At 39.2% G+C, this 20679-nt stretch overlaps 1 protein-coding gene across 4 annotated transcripts; it reads left to right on the top strand.

Moving 5' to 3' along the window:
- The first annotated feature begins 1875 nt into the window (after positions 1 to 1875).
- On the top strand, positions 1876 to 18682 carry LOC135074480 (testis-expressed protein 2). Of its 4 annotated transcripts, none has more exons than XM_063968773.1 (20): positions 1876 to 2079; positions 2484 to 2957; positions 3033 to 3139; positions 3699 to 3840; positions 4017 to 4540; positions 4773 to 4860; positions 5109 to 5262; positions 6933 to 7139; positions 7941 to 8011; positions 9045 to 9238; positions 10956 to 11077; positions 11530 to 11698; positions 12966 to 13085; positions 14643 to 14804; positions 15310 to 15700; positions 16579 to 16676; positions 16859 to 16980; positions 17801 to 17888; positions 17979 to 18118; positions 18463 to 18682. In XM_063968773.1, exons 1-20 carry the CDS (start codon positions 2061 to 2063, stop codon positions 18650 to 18652), a joined length of 3582 nt encoding a protein of 1193 aa, XP_063824843.1. In that variant the 5' UTR covers positions 1876 to 2060; the 3' UTR covers positions 18653 to 18682. The 4 variants fall into 4 exon arrangements, with proteins under 4 accessions (XP_063824843.1, XP_063824841.1, XP_063824840.1 ...); XM_063968771.1 differs by having other exon boundaries at positions 9045 to 9286; positions 14646 to 14804; XM_063968770.1 differs by having other exon boundaries at positions 9045 to 9286; positions 18463 to 18681.
- Positions 18683 to 20679: the final 1997 nt, after the last annotated feature.

Here is a 20679-nt window from a genome sequence, read left to right as displayed (position 1 = left end):
ATTAGGTACTCAATACACAAATCAGCCGGCTCCTAGTCTAAAATTCTTATAATCGAAATTAAATGATTTAAACTACAAATAAAAATGATTCAAACGCTACTAGTTTTTAGGTTCAAATTCGACTGCTCTAGTGGACGCACGTCCGAAATACCGCAGTGTCTCAAGTCAAAAGTATTTGACCAGTGTGTGTTGCCAGTGATGGTGTATGGCTCTGAGACGTGGTCGCTTACTATGGGCCTCATAAGAAGGCTCAAGGTCACACAAAGAGCGATGGAGCGTGCTATGCTCGGAGTTTCCCTGCGTGATCGAATCAGAAATGAGGAGATCCGTAGGAGAACCAGAGTGACTGACATAGCCCGCAGAATCGCTAAAATCAAGTGGCAGTGGGCGGGGCACATAGCTCGAAGAGCTGATGGCCGCTGGGGCAGGAAAGTTCTTGAGTGGCGACCACGAGCTGGAAGACGTAGCGTGGGCAGGCCTCCCACTAGGTGGACCGACGATCTGGTGAAGGTCGCGGGAAGTACCTGGATGCAAGCGGCGCAGGACCGGTCTTTGTGGAAATCCTTGGGGGAGGCCTTTGTCCAGCAGTGGACGTCTTTCGGCTGAAACGACGAGTGGACGCACGGAACGGCAACGTCGCAGTCGACCCACATTATTTGAATTATTTGGCGGGAAAATAGTTTTTGGCTTTTAATTCTGAAACTAAGAGGCCTAGAGATTTGAAATTATGTCTCGTGTGTACTTTAATTATAACGAATTATTTGATCTTTAAAACGCAACTCTAACTTATACGGTTTTAATAATCCACCGTGTGTTACGTGTCACCAGCTTACACATACATATCGGTTCGTAGTTCGAAAACGGTTCGAGATAAAGCTTTGAAAGATTTGAAGTCGGGTTTTTTTATTCGACTTTAATTTATGAGATATAAAACATTGATGTAGCTTAAATATTTACAAAGATACAGATGTGTAAGCTGGAGACACGGTACTCCAGCTCGCACATAGTTTTTTGATCGTGGTTTTAACAGTATTTGAGCTAAAGTCTTGAAAATTGGAAAGCCTACTATTTGGATTCGACTGTAATTTTTGAGGTATAATACATTATCGTAGCATAAATATTTACGAAGATACAGATGTGTCAGCTGGGGACACGTGTCCTCAGCTTACACACAGAAAACAACTCATAGTTATGAAGTTCTAATGGCTCTAATTGAATGACTGAGAGGTTTGATGACTCTAATTAGGCTTTTATTGATGGTATACTTGGAATTGCTCTAGGGCCAATGAGGAAGTTGGAGACATTCAGGTATCAAACTGTCTATGTTAGTCAAAAGCATAATTTATTAGTATTTCTATATTTACGCCCTTGTTTTTAACAAGCAGTGTGGTGATAATATTCCTACAAATTATAATGTGGGCTACTGTGTAATTCTTAGAAAGAGGTAAAGAAGCTTTCTACTTTAAAAATCTCAAAAAAATACATTATCACAATTAATCTGTAATGTCGTGACGTCATTGTATATTGAAACACTAGGCAACATTCCATACAAGTTAAATATCTAGTATGAGCGCGGGTCCGTGAAAGGATTTCGAAATATACAACTGTTACGTTTTACCGCTTGCAGGAGGGCTAGGCTAGGAGACGTTATTAAAAAGTTATTTTCCTAAAATTTTGAGTGGCCACTGGCCACTTGTTTGTATACTCAAGCAAGCTACATGACCAAACTGTCCGACGGATGACTAACCAGAAAATAATAAAAGACGCATTATGCTACACATATATGACTCACGGTCTATTGAAAAAAAAAACAAACAATTGTCAAAGTTGTCATTACAACTCACTTTCCGTCACTTTCCGTCTTTCCGACTGGAATCTGTCAAATGTCGTGTTTGAAAGTGTCAGAAAACATTTGAGTGAGCGACTAAAAAAATGGATTACAAAAAATCCCCTACAATTTGATTAATCTTGAAATCTATTGGACGTGTAAGAGAATATAGACTAAAGTGTTTCATGAGCTACTGTCTGTGTAGTGTTTTAGTTAACTTTTCAGTTCGAGTATGGAGATCTCCGGCTCTGGTATGTTGACAATATTTTTTTCTATTCTACCAGCAAATCCAACTCAATTAAAGTTTGCACAGAATGACATCAGTTGCTTCGAATAATATGTGCAAAATACACAAAGATTAGTGGCCATTTTTCGACGATAAACCAAACATACGCCCGTCCGTAGTTACGATACGTTTCTCTAACAACAAAGGCAGCAATAGTCAAAACAATCTCAATCTTATTCCGTCTTTGTATGCACACGAGAATTGGTAATGCGCTTCTCGCACCAATCATCTGATAGTAGTTACAAAGTGTTAAATGAATCGTAAGATGTTATTTGTGTAAACAGATGGTACATCAACAATGGGTATGTATTTTGTTAATTGCGTAAATACGTTTATAGTTAGGTTAAAAAATTATAAATGTTGTTGCAGGAAAATCTCCCAACACCTCCCTATCATTTAGATATAATGCCAATAATGAGGAGTTAGAAGAGTTGTACAATGTGTGTGAAGATGATCCCCCCACGCCGCAGTGTGATGTGCCTCAGAGTGCACAAGGTGAAAATGCGAGCCCTAAAAGGGGTGATAAAACCTCCTCCATAATTGACAAGTATTTTAAGTCGATCCGTGACAAACCGATTGAAAAAGAGAAGTTGATTGAGAAGCCTGTTGAAAAAGCTGAGGATGCCAAACCAGTGGAAAGTAAGCAAGCAGAGGAAGGAGTTACTGTTATTCCACCTAAGGAAGTGTCCTCCTCACCCATGAAGGAGTATTTCAACCGTTTAGGCAAGAGGAGCTCATCAGAAGTAGAAGTCAAGGAGAGCAATGAAACATGGAAAATATTTCATGACTTCAAATTCAAAATAGCTCAAGCTGTTGAGGATATGAAGACAAGATCTCTAGAAGGTATTACAAATAGCATTTCTAAAATAATATGTAAATAGTGTTTTTTTTACAATTAAATATTATTTTTTTGCATAGAAACAAAAGAGAAATCAGTGCCAAGAGAAAATTCAACATCAGATTCTGAGGAAAATTCAGCTGTAAAGGATTCAGATCAACAGAGTGTTGGAGATACTGACAATCAGGTACACAATATATTTTATGATAACATTTAAACTGTTTAAATTACAGTAATTTCCCTATTGTGCAATCAATTGAAATCAAATATTTCTCATATATCAGTTGCAAAAATAACATCATTCTTATCTTATTTTTATGGCAGTACCTACATCTGTGCAAATGTACAGTTCTATTACATTTTTGTAGCAATAAGGCTGCCGCGACACAAGCACAGCTTAGTGCAGCAGCCGCTAGATAAACAGACTGTAAATTTTTTTTCTGGCAAATAAAATACTTTTACTTTACTTTACTTTACTTTACATCTATTACAACTATGTAAGATTAAAATTACTTAAGCACTAATGTTATTTTGGAAACAAATAATGGCTTAGTGATTATTGTTTATTACAAAGTACTTAGTTAAAAAGTAATTAATATTTAGCTTAAGTTTAATTCCTACATATTTACTGTGATACTAAATAAGTTCTCTTTTCACAAAATATTTTCACACACATAATATTGGTACTTCTTAAAAGTGTTATTTTTAACATTGGAATGTTAAAAATTTTGTATTCCGTCCCACAGGTATCATCATTAGATAGCAGCATTCAAAATCTGTCAGAATTAACACAACCACTGACAGCGAAAGCAACTGAAAAGGAGTTCATCTATCCTGCAGAGAGCAAGAACCATTCGGATTCCAGCGATGACACACATAAAAATATTGGTAAATGAATTGTGTCTTTCTAAATTACATTTGGTTTCTTCATTATTTTATCTGTTGCACATCATATTTTTTTACACAAAGCACATTTTCATCTTAGTTGAAACGTCACAGTTTGGCTTGATGTACTCTGTCCTACGTGAATGTGTGTAATTCGACTAATAACGGGTCATTTTCAGGTAACAGCGACTCCGCTGACGTGTCACGGGATATCCTCAATGACAGCAACATGATGGAAGTAGAATCTGGCGTAGAAGCCTTGGAAGATACTTTGGATGGCTTCGGCTATGTGCCCAACCCTGAAACCAACCCAAGGGACAATGCCCAGGACAATATCCCCCCTACCCCTCCACCCCTCTTGCCTAGCAATTTCGGAATGCCTCCTAGCAAAAGCAACTTACACAAAGCTCCATCATCAGAAAAACCTAGGGTTTATTTCTTCACCTTCACCATGTACTTCCTAACTTTTCTCCTTTTCATAAACTATGTCTTGTTCCCAAACGCGAGCATTTGGAACGGCTTTATATTGGGCATCTGGTTCTACTGTTTGGCAAACGAAACGAAGAGTTGGGTGCTAGACAACTATTTCAGTGATACTGAACCCACTAAGGTAGCTTTTCTTCAGCTGAAACGAAGCAGTGCCATGCCTCCATCGTACACAATTCCTTCTGTGAAAGAGCATAGGCCTTTAAAGAAATATGAGGTAAATATAACAACTAATTCAATAATTTATTGGATATACTTTTTATACAATTACTCCCTGGCAGTGATTGAGTTGCAACACAGGTAGTCATTCATTTGTCAACTGAGTTATTATTGTGCAATAATATCAAATAAGTTGTTTATTACTCAGCAGTTGAGTCTCAATCATAACCGGAATACGTAATAATTTATCCTCATGATTAAACTGTTCATAATAGTGTGAAACTTTTCAGGGCTGGATAAACCATTATAGATTTCCAGAATATGATCCTTACACCTACCATATTAATCAAACAACGACTGCTTTCATGAAACTTGAAGGTAAGATAAGATAAACTTGGGTGGTAAAATAATGTTAGTTTTAGTGAAATCATACTTATACATGATGCAATAATATTTAATTTATGACAATCTAGCTATGTCAGAATTTAAAAAGGAGTGTACATAATAAATAGTGAATGATGTAGGCAATAAATAGTTTTGCACATTATTATTTACTCTGATCGACATTTACGCTCCGATAACTGCTGTTTACCTTTAATTTAATATTAAACTTTTTTACTATACAGGTTGTAACTTGAGGATATCATATACTAGGACAAAGATCGCAAAGAGAGCTCTATGGGACGAGAAAATTGAGAACGTAGTTTTTTACCAGCACAGATTATACAACTTGACGGGAGCTCGGATTCTATTGCTGCCCAAAGGGCTCGTGAAGAGAAGGTAATATACAGGATGTTCTTTTTAAACTTAGTTTTATGTTTCAACAGCATTGTGCAGAAAGACGCTACTTAAACATAACCAATTATAAAAACATATTCTACTGCTCAAATACAACTACTTTTTCTGCAGGATTAATATCAAATTCCCAAAATAAAAGTTACACGCCCATACTAAATGACTGATTGCTGATGTTTTTTTTATGCATAACCAGGTAGGTATTTCACTGCAATTGCACCTGGTGTTAAGTGAGATAATTTGTATGAGAAGTTTTTTTATTATTTTACTTCGGTTCCTTGGAGAAAGTTGTTACATTTGAGCGGTAAAATCAATCCTTTCGATTTGATACACCCTTTATAAGCGTGTGTAGTAATGAGTCATGCCAGTATTACGCCACTCAGCCGGCTTAGACTTGTCGTATCGTATGCTTGACTTGACGCGTTTGTAAGTAACACCACTCGGTAGATAACGTTTACGTTTCTGTAAGCAAGCGTGTTTATTATTTTGTTTGTAGAAGGACTGCTATCTTGCGATGAATAAGCTATGTATCTTTATTTGATAACCTCCAAAATTAGTTGCCAATGCCAGACTGTTAATCTGATAGACAATTTTAAAGTGTTACTCGGCCATTGTAGGATTCACGAATTCGAATGTACGTCAGCAAAGGTCTTAAAACGTCCTATTTTTAATTACTCCCGGTAGTCCCCTCTAGCACTTCCCAACTCTCCCCTTCCGGTTCGAGCCAGAGGGGATAACTGGTAACTTTTTTCCCAATTATCCCAATCGAAGAGGTGACATTGATACGATTCCTTTCCATTTGTCCACTCCTTTCAGTGTATTTCAGGGGACTAGTCGGAATAATTCGTCGGCAACCTTACATCACCTATTTATCAATGACGATATAATAACAGTAGTTTACTTTGCCCTTGCTCTTGAATGCTAAAAGGTTGCCGACCGCTGCTGTAAACAATGGAAAAATAGCTCTCGAATAACAAAAATAAATTAATAACATGATAATCTTTAATCATTTGTTTGTTCCGGCGTTTCTTCTCAGCACTTGCCATATGTTTGTCTCGAAGCGCTGGTAGGGCCCAAAAGATAAGGAGACATGTAAAGTGCCCCATGAAGGCTACCTTTTCATTTTTATTATTTACTATATTTTGACGTTCATAAGTGCCACTTGTGGTCTAAACTGAATAAATATTTTTGATTTTGATTTCATGGTCTTGATTTTGGTCTAATGCAGTCCTATTAGCACTAACAAAGACATCGACAAGGTCTCGTCTCAACTACTTTGATGAGCTGCGCCGGCGCACGGAAACCGCTGAACCGAGGCAAAATAGGCTAATGACCCGTGTGATATAAACTTCATGCTAGCACTGACACGTTTCCAGCAAATAATTATTTTTACAAGTAATCGATCGCGGAAATCTATCGCTACCTGAAACAAATCGCCGTTTATTGAAACTAATTACGCTAATAAAAGCAATAAATAATAACTAAATTAAAACAGTTGACTAAATGCATTATGCTCATGTACAACAATCATTACATTGATAAGTTATAATGAATCTATTATAACTTGTTTATACAATCATCGGTAAATGATTAATGAAGATTATTAATAATTAAAATAAATTGGAAAACAATGTTGACTGTTAACACTTTATCAGGCAATGGAGCAAAAAATATCCTATCTGCATCGTACTGAACGAAAAAGAGAAAATACAAGTGTTGGAAAAGGAAAACGTGGAAGCGGAAAGGAAGACAGCGGAGGCTACGAATAGAAAGAGTAAGGAACAGCCAGAAGTAGAAAGTACAGAGACAAATACCAGTCCGGAGAAGAAACGCAAGTTCGTGTGGCGGAGGCGGGAGAAGAGGTATTAATTGTTTATTTTAAACTTTATTGCTCTTAATATAGGGTACAAAGTCAAAGTTATACAATACTAGCTTACCGCCCGCGGCTTCGCCCGCGTGGAATTTTGTCTGTCACAGAAAAACTTTATCGCGCGCGTCCCTGTTTCAAAAACCGGGATAAAAACTATCCTATGTCCGTTCCCGGAATTCAAACTATCTCTATGCCAAATTTCATCAAAATTAGTTCAGTGGTTTAGGCGTGAAAGCGTAACAGACAGACAGACAGACAGAGTTACTTTCGCATTTATAATATTAGTAGGGATTAGTAGGGATATTAGTAGGGATAGTAGGGATTAGTAGGGAAGGGATAAGCTGAAAGTGATGAATGAATGAATATTAAGATACATAACTCTATTCCCAAACTAAGTAAAGCTTAAAATATAGCAACCTAGTAGAAAATAGACAGACATTTGAATTGCACAAAGTAAACTAAAGTAACTATCAGCTGTTATTTCTTATACAAAAATATGGTTAAACCCGGTTTTTTAGTGATTGACATGGCCTTGTTTTTTATAAACTTTTCTATTTAAAATTGAGTAATTGCCTCGTTCAACTTCATTAGCATTATGATATGAAACATTGTTATGGTCAATGTACCAAAAATGACGAATTATGTTAATTCCCTCTTAGCTATCTGTACCGTATGTTTTTTTGCATCAAAACCAAATGATGTATTGACGGAATTCTTTGGATTCAATATTGATAAATCTAATACCAGAGAGAGTATTTCTTTGCAAAATGTTTTAACTATTTTTATCTTGCAGCATTTCCCACTCCGACGGAGAAACAGGTAAAGAAGGTCTTCGACACAGGCTTGTTAGAAAAATGCATAGAGGTTCGTATTTTTCATGCTCACTTACCACGTTTTAGACCACGTAAGTTTAAGTGAATTTACAATACACGGTATAGAAATAAATATCATGCTAAAATTCGGATCGGATACAGTGCGAAACAGCTCTAAAACTTTTCTTCAATTGTTTTATTATATTCACCGTGTACTGTAAATAGTTTTAGGACCCGGTTTTTAATAGTTTTCTTATGTACAGTCTACACTCTACAGCATATCTGCCAATAAAAAACATTTCAAGGTCCAAAGATTTATTATTATTTCGCAATCAATTCTGGACATTATACGAAAGTACTAAAGCACAAAATCTATTGCAGATATTCTGGAGACTACATACCTAATTCATTTCTGTTTAAATAACCAAATACTAGACCCCTGGTCCTAAACTTTACTGCGGCAATGGGCCAGTGCATTTAGCGATGCTAAGCACACATTTTTTATTTTTGCTAATTAATTTAGCCGTGCTATTTCATATGTGTAAATACGATTAGTTGTACGCTAGCACAACTAAAATAAATTCCCATTATAACCACCTAGAACCAACCTGTCACCGCCTTATGAATTTAAATTTTTCCTTCTGTATCATAGCAGGATTACTATAAAATTGTGCTTGCCGTTTTTTATTACCTTTATAATAAACGCCTATTTATGATAGCACCTACAAATACTTGTTCTACAAATCCACACTCACTATAAACAAACGTAATTTGCATATTTTTTTATTTGTTTTCGTCTACACTATGTTTTATTCATATGATTCGTGTTGAAGAATTCAATGTCATCGCCTTTTCTATTTTTGAAAGTTTAATGCCTCCAAAAAGTTCTCTTAAAATTTTTAAGAGGTCAGATTAGATTTCCAGGTATTTATGTTAAAAACCTATTTTCTTTCATTGAGTAATAAATAACAATATAATACTTATGAGTAAGTTGTAAAAACCAATGGTCATTTTCTTATGACGCAACATTTTTTTTTTCTTTAACTAAACCCGCCCTTTTTTTAAACAAAACCATTTTCTTTCAGACAAAAAGGCCGACAGCACAACAACATGCACAGAGACCGCCGAATCTCAGTCCGAGAAGAATGTACTCGAAGAGAGCTTGTTCCACGATGCTGAAATGGACCTGGCCACTAAATCGGTCACCAGCACCAAGGATGATGATGAAGAAATCGATGACAATGAGCTGTCAAAGATCAAGGAGTTCCTGGAGGAAGCCGTGAGTAATAACGGTGTTTCCAAACGCACGGACCGATCCAAAGCACGCGTGAGTAGAGTTGTTTATGATTGGCATCGTGACGTCCCCTCTCTGTTGGTGTGGGTAAAAAATTGGTTGTTTACCAGACTTATGTGTACTAGCCAAGCTGTACTGAACTAAAATCTTAATCAATTATGACTTCATGGTCAGAGCATACGAATCTGAAGTCTCGCTGACGTTTGACGTTACAAAAATACCGTTCCCGTGCCGCTCCTATACCTCAAGAAAACATTAACATTATCTTCGTGCGTTTTTTACGTGTTATACTCCAATTTTAATTCTGAGCACCTTGACTAGTATACTTGAAGTCTATCATTTACATTAATATTATGTTTAAAAGTACGTATGCCGACAACATGTACATATTTCTAACTAGCTTTCCGCCCGCGGCTTCGCGTGGAATTTTGTCTGTCAAAGAAAAACTTTATCGCGCGTGTTCCTGTTTCAAAAACCGGGATAAAAACTATCCTATGTCTTTTCCCGGGACTCAAACTATCTCTATGCCAAATTTCATCAAAATCGGTTCAGTGGCTTAGGCATGAAAGCGAGACAGACAGACAGAGTTACTTTCGCATTTATAATGTTAGTATAGATTGTTGTATGGATGTCTAGTAATCTAATTGGCACAACACAAGTGTCTCAGTATTTGTTGACATTAATTAGTTCAAATATGTACAAAAACCGAGCTGGATTTTTGTACTTATTAACTGTGTTATCTTTTTAAAACCGTTAGTGCATGCTAAGTTCATAGGTTGTATTAATTAAAGTAGTGCGTCATGTTTATTTATACATAATATACTGATTAGTTCATTAATTACTCATTATGCTATCGATTAAGTGCACCGTTTATGACCCGCATGTTTATAATTCGTACGTGTGTGTTATTGTCATGGCATTTTAATTTTATTTAACGACTAGATTTAGATTAGATAGATTAGATATATTTAGATATAGATAGATTTTAATTTTATTTAACAATTAGTCTCGTAGTTATTGGCATTAACGTCGATAAATATTTTAAACAACTATTACAGCGTCCTAAACCCGGGTTCAGACGGGTGTAATGTAACACGAATTCTACGTGTGGACGGCACTACGAGCATTACATGTTAAGTCTTGCCCACATTATTTCCATTACATTATCACCAGTGTTTTTCAACCTTTTTCATGACACGACCCCCCGACAGTATGAAAAATATTTGGCGACCCCCCGACCATTTTACATGCATTTTATAATGTTACAAAGATGTTTGTATGTACGGAATACTTCAATCCATACTACATTTTAATGCATTTGCATAATTAGATTTTGTATAAATCTGTCTTTATAACTAATTACACGATACATTCCATTACACGTTACACCCGTCTGGACCCGGCTTAAAGTACTGTAATGTTTGCTTGATGTGCTTTTGTCAGTACTATGTAAATAAACAAATAAAGTATGTATAATCGGGCCTTATTTGATCAGCTGCGCTGTGTTGACTGCTGCTTTTGTCAAAACATTATTTTATTAATCTTGTATGGCATGTGTACCAGACGACGCTGCAGCAAGGGTCGCTTTATACATATAGTGTAATATGAGGTGTAGCACCTCAACGTGTATAGATAGAAAAACTGCGCTTCTACTTCGCCTGAAAAGTTAAATAAATGCATATAAAAATACTGTTAACTTCAGGAGCAAGAAACCGGCGCAGACGGCGCGGTGGAAGGAGAATGGAGCGTGCACGTCAAACGCACCACGGACAGGCATTCCCACCTGTACTTATTCGCTAGGACGGGACGCGATAAGCACGAGTGGTAAGTTTACGGAACAACACCATTGTAGAAGACCAAATAATGGTCATAGTAGTATAGTCCAAAAATGCAGCAAATCAAGTGACATTAGACAGAAATCTGTCGCAGGGCCGAGGAAAATTCAAATTTTTAGAAAAGAGACCACAATAAATGGTGGGACGCCCACCTACTTTTTTTAAAAGGCAATTTATTCCGTTGTTTGCCTCGTACCAGGTCAGGTAAAATTGGGCAGAAGGGAGAATGAAATGAGTTCCGCAACGAGGTAAAAATTAACGAAATAGAGTCATGGCTCAAGAGAAGATGTGGAAAAAAAGCTGAAGTCGTGTTCTATAGTGATCTTATCTTGCGTCCAGCAGTAGAACCAATGCTGAAATAAAGAAGTTTTCGCTGCCTTATGTATCCCAAATCTATAGCTCTTATCTAGCTATTAATAACGTCCATTTTCCCCTACCCAGGTATCGTCGCCTAAACACCGCTGTGTCAGAAGCCAACGCAGGGTCCCCGGATTCTTCAGCAGCCGAAGAGAAGACCAACAGCGACCCGGCTGCGGAAAACAAGGAAGGCATTGAGATGGCAGTATACAAACTTGCTGAGAAGGAGACCGTTGCTTTCGCCAAAACGTTGGTAAGTGTCTTGAGGCGGATGAAACGCCACTACAGTTCCTTAGAGACTGCGGGCCTACGATGCACAAGCTTAGCTTACACCTGGGCAAACTCATCCAAAGCCCATAGGATATTGAAGTATATTTGTTGCAATTCACGAAGGCGAGTGATCCTTACATGTGTGGTGGCTCGCTACTGTTCGTTTTCCAAAAGTTTTGAAAGACATATTACACTATCGTTATGTGTTGCACACGTACACACACAAGTAAAGCTCACTCGCTTAGAAACGAAGAACTATAGCTAATAGATGCAGGACTCAAAAGCAAGCTGTGAAAAATAGTGGTGATCACAATAGATCGATACCGGTCGCTGTGATACTAGGATTCCATTGAACAAGAAAAGCCGCTCAACAAAAAAAGATTTGAAGAAACTGCTCATATTTATGAATTGTTATTTATTGAGGAAAATCAGTTCCTACTATTCATTTTCCTGTTTGCCGTTGGTTTTTCTACTTCTACGCAATTTAAGTCGCGTATTTTAAAATATTTACTATCAATAGGATCCAACTGTTGCTAGGCGGAAGTTTTGCACTGCGTAATTTTTTTTTATGCCTCTATACATGATTCCCCTTACTAATAAAACTTACACGCTCGTTGAACAGTGTTTTAAAGTGACGTTTAGTATGGAAATGTCATTTTGAAACACTGTTCAACAACTGTGTAACATTTTATTATCTTTCTCGGTAATGCTATGAGTCTCGATGCCTATTTTCATAAAAATTTAAACTGCATCACTGTTCTGAGAAATCAACGGCGGAACAGATTGTAGATTATATTTTGTTTATTTGTTTAATCCGGTCGATGTAGGTCAATGTGTGCAAGATTCAATAAGCAGTGCGGAACGTCCCTAACCTTGAAAGCAATATTACGTACAGACAATTCATATTATATTAATTCTAATGTTTTAAAGCAATAAAAATGTATTATCAGCACATGTGGGGTATTAGTTAGGGAGTGTTCCCTTATAAATAAGTTCTATGATTAATATCTTATCTGAAAATGAACTGTAAAGTTCGGTTTCCACCAAAAAGTAGGGAAGAGAATATTCGATTAACCAATCAAATTTCGTTATTTCCACATCACCTATCAGCTCAACTTCGGTTCGAGAACCTGATTGGTTATCAAAAACATCTCCTTTCCTCTACGCTTTGGTAGAAACCGGGCCTTATAAAAATATGCTTCTGATCTGCCCGTGTTTGTTTTGATAGAAATTATGATTGTCATTTTCAGAACAAGGGCACCGATTCGATAACAGAGGGCGTGACCATCGCGGCGACGTCGCAGAAGATGCAGGCCGACATGGAGTCGTACGAGAAAACCTTCTGGCCGTATCTCATCAAAATATTGCAGGTATAACATATTTGACGAAATAATTATTTATACTTGTCAAAGTCAAAGTCAAAATTTCTTTATTTGTTTAGACTAAAAATAGTTCTTACAAATCGTCATTTTGCTCTTATGGAGCCTCTACATGTCTCATAATCTTTTTACCCTACCAGCGCTTGTGCAATTGAATAATATGAGGTCACGGTAATTATCAACACAACGATAACTTATTATTTATGTACTTAATTAATGGACTAAAACCTAGGTCATACTATTACCGTAATAGTCAGAAGCTAATTCATACAGATGACGCATCTAACATGTCTATTATTATTATTTATTAACAAAATAAGAATAACATTTCAATATCATATATGGTTAGTCTTTATGAGAGCTAGCTACATAAGGAGCGGAATGTATGCAAATATGCAATGGACCATTGTTTTGCTAATGCCCACCAGCTTTATAATAGGGTTTAATAGGGCATCCAATTACCAGACAACATTGGACTATAACACTAATGCAGTTAGTAATAGAGCGTCCAATGACCAGACGACAACAGACTATAAAACTAATGCTCGGATCCATGACAGACGCACGACATGTCGCTAAAGCAGACCTCCGAGGTCGGCGTCATGTGTCAGATTGAGCCCACGCCGCACGACCGGACCAAGAGCAAAAAGAAGAGAAAAGCTAACGTGTGTTTTGTGTAACTAATGCTCTTTTATAGCCTAGTTATAGTCGGTATTTTGTAATTGTTAGCTGTTGAAAAACCTATTTAATATTGGTGGTTGGAAATAGTTGAGCAGTAAAGTAACTAAATTAGTATCTTCATGCATTCGTTACATTCTTATAACTAGCTATACATACATAGATCAATTTACGTAGGTAAACTTCATTCAACTAAACTCGGCGTCACAAAAATCTTCCGTAGCCGTATATTCGTCGCAGCAATATTGCAATATATTTTTATGACCGCTATAGAGCTCTAAACTGTTTTCTATAGAGCACAGGCCAACTCTAAGTCCATGGGGTGTTCTGAATTCCGATCGGCAAGGGTCATACTATCGACCGTTTCGCGATAACTCCGTTGGAGTTGTTGGTGTGAATCAAATCGATTGGTACCGTTGATATTAGAAACATGCACAACCATTGTAAAATGTTAGAATACATTACCTAACTTTATCCTGTAGTTTTTGCAACTCACGAAGGCGAGTGAGCTTTACTTGTGTGTGTACGTGTACACTGTACATACACATAACGATAGTGTAATTGTCTATCAAAACTTTTGAAAAACGAACAGTAGCGAGCACATGTAAGCCTAGGCGCAGACCATCGATTTTTCGTCGGCCGATAGTTTAGTCAGGCAGTTATGGAATGGGCATGTATGGAAGTGCGCACATTGCACCGATTTGATTTGGCCGATTCTTCATACAATTTAAAATCGGACACAACTATCGGCCAACTAAAAATCGATGGTCTGCGCCTAGTCTTAAGCTCACTCGCCTTCGTGAATTGCAACAACTATACCTAAAAACTTAACTATGAAAACAGGAATACAACGTAAACTAATGCTCCCAGCAGGCCAAGTCCCCATCCACAACGTGTCAATGCCGCATGCTGCCGGCTGAAGTCACGTGGGTGAACACGCTGCTAGCTCGCCTCATGTATGACGTCATGCGCGACCCGCTCATCATCGCCCGGCTGCAGAACAGGATACAGAGGAAACTTAATACGCTAAAGGTAAGGATGGTTATGCTACGTCAAATGTGTATCTACGTCATCAGATAGTTCACGTTAGTCTTTGAAATCTTGAACACGTTTTTCGTGCACTTTACTCCAACCGTATACTTATAAAACGAGGCTTTCTTATAGATTTTTGTATGGCTAAGATATTATTATGCTTTTATGTCAGAAAATGTATACGGTAAATTCAAAACTAGATGTGAGTTGATGTTACGAAGCACAAACATGGAAATTAAGGGTTTATGGTGTCCAATTTTATATTTGTCATAGTTTGTTCTTTGCTTTAGAATGCGCGCCGCTATAAGCGTTTATCGCCATTTTATCGATTTTTTCGAAAAAAAAATCGCTTTTAGACGTCGATAAGAATTTATCACGCACGGTGCGCATCCAGGCTGGAGAGTTTAATTGATCAGATAGCGCAAGATGGTAGATAGTTTTTTAAATCGTATCCCGATACATACACTATCGTTCCACCACAATCAATTTGATTCTCTTCCCCCAGCTGCCATCCTTCATGAGTCCTTTAGTCGTCACCGAGCTGTCCCTGAGCGGGGCGTGTCCCCTCGTGGAGCGGGTGGCGGCGCCCGCGTGGGACGAGCGCGGCGTGTGGCTCGACGCGGACCTGCGCTACGACGGCGGCGCCTACATCGCGCTGCAGACGCAGCTCAACCTCATGAAGCTGAAGGAGAAGAGTGAGTGTCCCACCAGCTGCCGTCATGAGTCCCCAGTAGTCCCCGAGCTGTCCCTGAGCGGGGCGTGTCCCCTCGTGGAGCGGGTGGCGGCGCCCGCGTGGGACGAGCGCGGCGTGTGGCTCGACGCGGACCTGCGCTACGACGGCGGCGCCTACATCGCGCTGCAGACGCAGCTCAACCTCATGAAGCTGAAGGAGAAGAGTGAGTGTCCCACCAGCTGCCGTCGTGAGTCCCCAGTAGTCCCCGAGCTGTCCCTGAGCGGGGCGTGTCCCCTCGTGCAGACGCAGCTCAACCTCATGAAGCTAAAGGAGAAGAGTGAGTGTCCCACCAGCTGCCGTCACGAGTCCCTAGTAGTCCCCGAGCTGTCCCTGAGCGGGGCGTGTCCCCTCGTGGAGCTTCGTACATGAACCTGATGAAGCTCAAGAAGAAAGTAAGTAACTATACTAAAGTCCGGTCGCCGAGCAGATAGAATTTCGTCCAATGACCCCAAGCTACCCATCCTTATCGCTCGCACACTCACACTGAAATGCAATAAAGTATTAAGTATTGCTCGGCGACCGGACTTTAGTTACCCTAAAAGCTACTATCTCGGGTAGAAAGAGTGCGTTTTTCCCTGCGTTGGAGAAGGGTGGGGGTCTGGGGGTGGTACTCGAAATGGACTTGCGGTACGATGGCGGCGCCTACATCGCGCTGCAGACGCAGCTGAATCTTATTAAGCTGAAGGAGAAAAGTAAGGACCCATTTGCTGGGTAAAATACCGAGAACTAGATGGGTAAAAAGAGGGCGTTTTCTCTCACTTGTGACTTGTGCTGTGATGGAAGCGCCTACATCTCGCTGCACACGGAGTTTTACCTGATGAAGCTGAATGAGAAAAGTAAAAGCTTATCTACATGCTAAAAAAGTATTAAGTTTCCTCAAATTTAGATAGATATTGATAGAATAAGTCTCCGCTTGAGACGGAGTGCGAAATGTAGTTTGATACAGATTGCCAGATGCACTGTCATCGCGCATTATTTTCATCTGAAATTGAAAGAAAAATGTAAGTGAAATACCTGCTCATTGTCTTTTTTTATTTTCAGATGTAACGTTAGAAGATCAGTTATTATCGTCTGAAAATCTCATCGAAAATGAAATGAAAACCACCGGCACGGGAGTGTTCACAGAAAAACAGTTACGGGTAAGTACCAGGCACCAGCCGTATAAAATACAAAATAAGGCCCAGCTTGGGGACTCTAAATCGCTGTAGTGTAATTAACACGTAGCACCGATATTATGTGTATTAGATGATATACCTTATCACATTATTTTGAATCTTATTCCCTTGTCTTAAGATCCATATAAATAAACGTTTGTTTCTAGAAACGCAAGCCAGCGATATACGACTCGGAAGTAGAGGACTCGGCCGAGTCAAGCAGCGACGACGAAAGCCCGCCCGTGCAGCCTGTCGATAGCACGCAAAATATTCTCGTGCCAGAATCCTCGTACGTATTTGTGTAACACTAATACCACAGAATAATAATAAGTACTACGTACAGAAGTTTTACTTCGCGAAGGTATTTAAAAAAATGTATGCTCAATGTCAGTAACAATATGGTGTAATTTAGCCTGTCTCAAGAGTCAAGAAACATTTTGTTGACAAACGTCAGTGATCGGCACTGCGCCGAAGCTATAGGGCTGACTTCGGTAAAATGGCGGAGGAAATACATGATTTAGCATGAATTATCATGAATAATATTAACTACTTATTTACCTCTCAGTGTCTTGAGGCAACTTAAAAAAGTACATTCTGTGTTTTTATTATTATTTAGGCAGTTAAATGCTGCACAGTATTTAGTACACCATTTTCTTTATTTTCTTCTATCATACACAAGGATACGCGTGCGTGAGTCAATGTTCGCTCGTATGTGAGGCCTTGTCGAATAGTATCCAGTAGGTGGGCCATCGTGCGTGTTTTGTATTCGATGTAAACTCGCGGAGATGAACAGGCCTGCTAATACGAGCTAATTTAATGTGTTGTTAAATTACTTAACGGACTAATAAAGCCGTTGCCATGGCAACGGAACATTGTACTGCACACAATACCCACACAGACTTTTATCACATTTTTGATCTGCATTCAGTTCCGAATAGAACTTGAACTCTTACTCATAGTCAAGATCGACTGGAATTTGAAGAAAGAAACTCAAGAACCTTTTGTATGGGACCAACAGCTAAATTATAGAAGCTCATCACTTAAATTTTCGATGTTGGTCGCATTCAAAAAGTATTGAACACCAAAATGACCCCTACTTTATATTCCAGATCTACCAGTCCTGACCCGGCAGTTTCATCCAAAAAGAAGTTCCTAAAAATGGTCGACAAAATAGCAACGAATAAATACTTCCAGCAGGTAATTTAAATTCCTTTTAGGGTAAACAATCAACCACAATTTAATTACAGAGGCTTGAAGCTAAACAACTAAACTTATTTTGTTGTACAGGTAACAGACTACAAATATGTGAAGCGTGCAATGGAAGGCCTATCAAATACAGATATAAAACTGCACTTGGAAATACACGGGCTCGAAGGAAGGCTCGCGTTCAACCTGCCACCTCCGCCACACGACCGCGTCTGGATAGGGTAAGGACATTGTTCTCTAGAAAAGTATATTTATTGAGAATATGCGCTGAAACTGAAAGTCAAAATTCTAACCCAATGGGTGACAATAGCCCAAAGGTGTCAGATTGTCTAACTCAATATCCGAATATCACTAGTTCGAACCTCGTCGTCCATAAAAAAAAAGTGTCAATCCCTTTGACACCTTTCCTCCTTTGTATTATTAATTTATGAATTACTTCTCGGCACCAGCCAATATGTCGTTCCGAAGTGTAAATAGGGCGTGGTAATATAGCTTTATACGTGGGACGTACGTAAATACTGTAGAAGGCTTACATTTCAATAAATAATTTGAATATCACTCGTAGGTTCCGCACAAACCCGCAACTAGTGCTAAAGGCGCGGCCGGCGCTCGGTGCACGGACGCTTCGATTCGCGCACATCTCCAACTGGATCGAGCAGAAGCTCAGCAAGGAGTTCGAGAAGGTTCTCGTGCTGCCCAACATGGAGGACATACTGATTGACGTCATGACCCCCACGCCTGTGGACTACGAGTAGGATATGACTAGGTATGTAGATTTTGATTGAACAGTTTCTAGAGCCCGCTGGAAAGAACCCTGCTGGAACCGAGTAACCTGCCAGCAATCGTCCCCAATATGTATATGACCACTGCTCATCTCTACTATAAAAGGTGAACCGTTAAAGAAGGCCAGTGACGAACACTAGTAGCATATTCTATCATTCAAAACTCACTCTTGTTGAATGTCATTAAGAGTGACTTTAAAGTGGACCGAGCAGAAGCTCAGCAAGGAGTTCGAGAAGGTTCTCGTGCTGCCCAACATGGAGGACATACTGATTGACGTCATGACCCCCACGCCTGTGGACTACGAGTAGGATATGACTAGGTACGTAGATTTTGAGCCATTTGTAGCGTCCTGCTGAACCAACATAACCTGCCAGCACCCATCCCTAACATCTGACTCATAACATGCTGCTCACCCCCCCTAGAATTGGTATATAAAGCGGTGTTACCTACTTCTTCGTAAATATAAGGCTAATAGCTGGAAGATCAGCAAGGAGTTTGAGAAAGCTCTCATGCTGCCCAATATAAAGGATATGACTAGGTATGTCGATTTTGATTGAACAGTTTCTAGAGCCCGCTGGAAAGAATCCTGCTGGAACCAAGTAACCTGTCAGCAATGATGATCCCCAATATATGACTACTGCTCGTCTCTAGTATAAAAGGTATATTGACCTTGAAAGAAGGCTAATATGGGACACTAGTAGCCAGTTCTATCATTCAAAACTCACTCTTGTTGAACGTCATTAAGAGTAACTTTAAAGTGGACCGAGCAGAAGCTCAGCAAGGAGTTCGAGAAGGTTCTGGTGCTGCCCAACATGGAGGACATACTGATTGACGTCATGACCCCCACGCCTGTGGACTACGAGTAGGATATGACTAGGTACGTAGATTTTGATTGAACAGTTTCTAGAGCCCGCTGGAAATAACCTTGCGGGACCCAAGTAACCTGCAAGCAATCGTCCTCAATATATGACTACTGCTCGTCTCTAGTATAAAAGGTATATGGAGTATGGACCATGAAAAAAGGCTAGTATAGGACACTAGTAGCCAGTTTTATCATTCAAAACTCACTCTTATTGAATGTTATCTATAAGAGTGACTTCAAAAGTTGATCGGGGAGAAGCTCGCAAGGAGTTCGAGAAGGTTCTGGTGCTGCCCAACATGGAGGACATACTGATTGACGTCATGACCCCCACGCCTGTTGACTACGAGTAGGATATGACTAGGTACGTAGATTTATTGATCCTTTCGTTTCTAGAGCCCCGTTGGACTTTAAGGCCCAGTTTCCACCAAAGGTACTACGAGTAGGATATGACTAGGTATTTCGATTTTGATTAACAGTTTCTAGAGCCCGCTGGAAAGAACCCTGCTGGAACCAAGTAACCTGTCTGCAATGATCCCCAATATATGACTACTGCTCATCTCTACTATAAAAGGTATAATATGGACCATGAAAGAAGGCTAGTATGGGACACTAGTAGCCAGTTCTATCATTCAAAAGTCACTCTTATTGAATGTTATCTATAAGAGTGACTTCAAAAGTTGATCGGGGAGAAGCTCGCAAGGAGTTCGAGAAGGTTCTGGTGCTGCCCAACATGGAGGACATACTGATTGACGTCATGACCCCCACGCCTGTTGACTACGAGTAGGATATGACTAGGTACCTACATAGATTTATTTTTAATCCTTTTAGTCACACGTTTCTAGAGCCCCATTGAACTTTAAGGCCCGGTTTCCACCAAAAGTGCGGCGAAGCTGGCTGATATTTTCTAGCAGCGGAGAGGAGACGAGACGAAAAGAGAAGAGATTTGAGTTCGAGCGTGCGTCATGAAGGCCACTTTCATCGACCTTATGTAATAAGAACTGGGCATGTGCCTATGTGATTTTGTTTCTTGTAAAGTTAATATCGCAACATCGGATTGACATGGCTACTAAGAGAAAACTTGTAACAGTCTTTTATTTTTGTTCAATTAATTCTGAGCCAATGAACAAGCATTGTCCG

Source organism: Ostrinia nubilalis, chromosome 9 (assembly GCF_963855985.1).
Source record: "Ostrinia nubilalis chromosome 9, ilOstNubi1.1, whole genome shotgun sequence".
Lineage (NCBI taxonomy): Eukaryota > Metazoa > Arthropoda > Insecta > Lepidoptera > Crambidae > Ostrinia > Ostrinia nubilalis.
The sequence above is the reverse complement of the archived record's forward strand: the minus strand, read 5'-3'. Positions and strand labels throughout refer to the sequence as shown.

Coding starts and splice junctions, on each gene's coding strand:
- LOC135074480 (XM_063968770.1), top strand. Junction 5,263..6,932: donor AAAGGGCTCGTGAAGAGAAG/GTAATATACAGG, acceptor ACACTTTATCAG/GCAATGGAGCAAAAAATATC. Junction 9,287..10,955: donor CGGACCGATCCAAAGCACGC/GTGAGTAGAGTT, acceptor TGTTAACTTCAG/GAGCAAGAAACCGGCGCAGA.